The sequence below is a fragment of the Lepisma saccharinum genome, chromosome 20 (assembly GCF_977018435.1).
Source record: "Lepisma saccharinum chromosome 20, izLepSacc3.1, whole genome shotgun sequence".
Classification (NCBI taxonomy): Eukaryota; Metazoa; Arthropoda; class Insecta; order Zygentoma; family Lepismatidae; genus Lepisma; species Lepisma saccharinum.
In genome coordinates this window covers 42,772,174-42,776,647 of record NC_139248.1, presented here as the reverse complement: position 1 = coordinate 42,776,647, position 4,474 = coordinate 42,772,174, and the positions used below count along the sequence as shown (strand labels likewise).

General features: G+C 42.8%; 1 protein-coding gene across 1 annotated transcript; it reads right to left on the bottom strand.

Moving 5' to 3' along the window:
- Positions 1–991: 991 nt before the first annotated feature.
- Positions 992–1,735, bottom strand: LOC146003444 (histone-lysine N-methyltransferase SETMAR-like). The gene has a single exon (XM_083141728.1). The coding sequence runs from the start codon at positions 1,733–1,735 to the stop codon at positions 992–994; it is 744 nt and encodes a 247-aa protein (XP_082997854.1).
- Between the last annotated feature and the right edge of the window lie 2,739 nt (positions 1,736–4,474).

Genomic DNA, 4,474 nt, shown 5'->3' with positions numbered 1-4,474 from the left:
TTGACATGTTGCTCTACTTACAACAAAACAGCCTGCGTTACAGGGACGGCGACAGGGGTGGGCACGGGTGGGCAAGGGCCCACCCAAAAATTCCTGTGCCCACCCGATTGCCCACCCAATCAAATTCACTAAGTACATATACTTAGAGATATGCGAATGTTGCAATAAATAAGTGTATTCTGGCGTTCATTGCATGTATATTTTACTAATGAATATTATCTATACTAGAAATGTTCAGATATCATTCCATAAAGAGCTGATTTAACTTAGTCATTAGAAAGCAAGAGGAATTACTAGAGATGTTGAAACAAGAAAACCAATTGAATACTTCTATGATTAGAAGCAGCTAGTGGGCTTAGGAGGTGCAAAATTATGCAGGGTATGGTCAAAATAAGATCAGGATTTAGGGTGAGCTTGAGGGCTGCAGCTCCGGGCCTTCACTGGGGAAAGAACTGCTTTGAAAAGTATAACATAATGAAAAAATTAGGTACTTCGGATGTGATGAAAAATGTATATAACTACATGTATATAACTTGGCAAAAAGTTATAATTGAAACTGTGGAGGGGATTGGGGTGAGGTCTCGGTGTTGTAAGCTCTGGGTCTTCACATACAAGGGTTGGAACTTAAATAGTGGCAACTATTTATTCACAACCGATACACAAGAGTTACATGTTTGTACCTGTTACTGTCCTTCAAAGTAGTCACCAGCGTTGTGTAGAACCCGTTGCCAGCGATGTGGAAGGCGTAGCATACCGTTAGCAGAGCCTGTTCTGTTGATGGTGCGAATGGAGCGGTCTACTGCCTGTTGAATCTCTGGAACAGTTCTGAAGCGAATGCCACGAAGTGGTTCCTTCATCTTCGGAATCAAATCAAAGTCACAAGGACTTAAGTCCGGGGAGCATGGTGGATGATACAGTACTTCCCAGTCCCATCGACCGAATTGAGCAGCCACAGCTTGCGCTGTATGCGCCCGTGCATTGTCGTGCAAAATTATGGGGGGTTGCGCAGAAAGTGTCGCCGCTTCTTTCGCAAAGCTGGTCGCAGTTGATGCTCCAAAAATGAACAGTAATACTGGGTATTTACAGTCTGCCGTGGAGGAACGTAATGCGTTAGGATAACACCATCACAGTCGTACACGAGAATCACCATAACTTTCACCACACTGGGGCTCTGACGCACTTTCGACTTTCGCGGCGACCCATAATGACGCCATTCGTTGTATTGGCGTTTCAGTGTTGGCTCGTAAGATCTGGCCCATGTCTCATCCAGTGTTACGATACGGCGTAAGAAAGCCTCACCTTCGCGCTCATAGCGCTCCAAGTGCGTCTGAGCAGCGTCGTAACGCATCCATTTCTGAATTTCCGTCAACTCATGCGGAACCCATCGTGATGCAATTTTGCGCATGCCCAGGCGTTCCTTCAGGATGCGAAGCACAGTCGTATGCGCTAATCCGGTTTCGTGGGCGAGCTCACGAATCGTCATGCTTCGATCACTGTCCACTAACGCGGCAACAGCTTGCACTTCTTCTTCAGATACGCTAGGACGACCTGCCCGATGCATGTCTGCCACAGTTTGCCGACCTTCGTTGAAGGCTTTTACCCACGGTGCCACTGTTCTGTACGGCAATGCCGATTCCCCGCACGCCTCTTGAAGCCCTTGATAACACTGTCGTGCTGTACGACCTCTGGCACATTCAATCTTGATCCAACTCCGTTGTTCCTGTTTGGAAAACATAGTGACCTTCACGTTAGACCGCTCGCTCACAATTGACTGTGTTTCCCTCGCTTGTGCGCCTGCCTGTGACGTGGGACGGGCGAGTCCATTTGCTCGGGGGTAAGGTAGGTATGTCAACAACGTGTGCTATCAGCGCCACTACTACATTCCATAGCATAGTGTCTCCACAGCAGTGTTGCCACTATTTAAGTTCCAACCCATAAATCCCGGCCTGCGCATGATTAAAATAACCTCTAAATAAACAAATAAAAACCTCAGCGTTGTTTCCTCCAGCAACACAATAAATTATTTCGACTTTTTAATTAGGTCTACATTGAAATTCCAGAAGTGTCTCTTTCTTCATTTCATTACAATTTTTATATTTATACATATTTTACACCCTGTCATTTTCAAATATATATATGGTATTCAAAATAACAACTTTGTATTCGTTCTAATATATACTAATAAGAAGCAATCACAATAATCACTACAATACCGAGGTATATTAATTTTGATGTAACAGTTATGTGGGTTTAAAAAAGCAACAGAGTTATTGAATTGATTATTATTTAGAAATCCTAATTCCACACATACATTTTACCTATCAGTTACGTAATCATGCAATTTTTCTTGTGATTAACTTACGTAGAATTAAAAGAAGAAGGGGTTGGAAGGAAAGCCTTGTTTTGAGGGCGTCAGAGAACTAATCAATCACGTTGAGAATGGTTTAAACTTTAGAAGCATCAGAGGTTTAGCCGAAAAGGTCAACAGAATCTGCAGATGCAGATGAAGTAAAGATGAAAAGGTATCCATAAGAAAATTTTGTTTATTTGTTTTCAAGTCGAATTTTATGCTCAGATAGGCTAACCGGGACTAAACCTACAGTTTAAAGTGGAGTCCGAACCAGTGTGCATTGTGCTTCCACCAGGGGAGGGAGCAGTAGAAACCAGAACCTCTTCATTATAAGGCGACAACGTTATGACATTGGAGAAAAAAATATACAGAAAGAACTCGCAGGGAACGTATTATATTATCACAATAAAAGATGCGTTCATTTAAGAGGGTGTATTGTATATTTGAGACTTTCGGAAAACAACGTTATTGTTCACGGAGTTAGCTGCCTTGATCCAACAATGAAACACTATAACGGTCAAATATTGAGTAACAGGTAATTAATCTAATTGCCCGTTATTAAGAATTAATTACAATTGGTAATATTAAAATCCGTCACGAATAAGGGTGTCTAGCGACTGTCTTAGCCAACACTAATTTGCTCAACCACCGTTTTTCGCCCGAATTCGGATTTACATGCATTCTTATGGGAAATAGCAGGAAAAGAGCAACTTCTAAACCAATGAACCGAATTGGAAGAGATTTTAACCAGCGGAAGACCACATCATGAAAGTACTGATTCCAAGATTTGAGCCTAATCAGAACAGAACTACGGGAGTTATGAATTATTAAAGATTCATCGCTGGATTCCATGGGATACGGTATCATGGTGAGTTGGCCCTTACTGAACGTGTCGAATACAATAGCCGAGGATTTAACCTAATCTCTGCACGAGGGGCTGCTACCAGAGGTTAAGGACCGGAGTGAGCGTTGACCAGGATAGGAGGACAACGGTCAAAGCACCAGAAACAATAAATGAATACCTAAACACAGAGGCTAGAGCGTCACTTCGTTCAAATCTGGAATAAAAGTGATGATTCGGAATAGCGAGATAACAGTTTGCCTACAATCGCCACCGGAGTGTGAGCTACGTGCGACCTAGCCCAGAGTCGCGATCAGACCCGTGGTCTGGATTTGTTTTTCCTCGAGTGAGTGTTTTAGAGCCATGGAGTAGAGCAGAGTAGACCCAGGGGGGTCGTTTCCCCCTCGCCGTCAACGCATTTGTGCACATACGTGTGGTATGTGAGAGTAACGCCAGACACGTCCACCTGTGTCAATCGTCCGAAACAACGTCCTAAGTTAGCAGAAGTTAATAACATTTAATATCCATGTGTGTCCATGGGAAACCGCGAGAAGTGAACGAGTGAAGCCAGGATCCGATGATGCCAGACGGAACTGCCGGGAGATCCATTTTCGCCAACCAGGATAACAGCGAAGTACGACGCTGGAGTGTGGGCGTCTTCCAAAACTGTAGGACCACTTTCACCCTACCCAGGTCAGAGGGAATGCAGCGATGGTAAGATCCAACCATGTGCGTGTGTGAGAGAGATGACGCCAATCTACCGCGAATCTGCGTAAATCAAATCATTGCGTAACTTAAATCAGAGCTAGGGCATAACTAGACATCGGTATTCCGGCGGACAATCAATGTTGTAGATCAGAGTTTATGTTAACAGCAAACAATAGTTCATTGAAATATATTTATACCTTCAGAAAAGATAGAAGGGGTTCGCACAAGGAACAATTATTCACTTTATACTTAAAATCCTAAACGGTAAATTGTAAACGGCAATGTAGCCAAGAAATAGCATGAGTATAGTCAAAGTATTAATTAATCTAACCTTTGTAATTGTCATATTGTCGCAATATGCTATGGAATGAGTGTATGAATGAGAGATCGAGTAAAAGAGGGCAAGATGTACTGTGTATTTATCTGTGCTTTAATATATGTGTATATTCAGAACCACCGTAGTATTATGTAACGTCATTTCAGGTACTTAAAATCAAATCCTCCTAGGTATATTCTCGGTAACTCGGACTGTAGGCACTTATCCTGACCGTATTATAATTCAGGTATTGTTTAAC

What these genes read in the sequence shown, in the direction of transcription:
- LOC146003444 (XM_083141728.1), bottom strand. Translation starts at nt 1,735, where the DNA reads ATGTTTTCCAAACAGGAACAACGGAGTTGGATCAAGATTGAATGTGCC.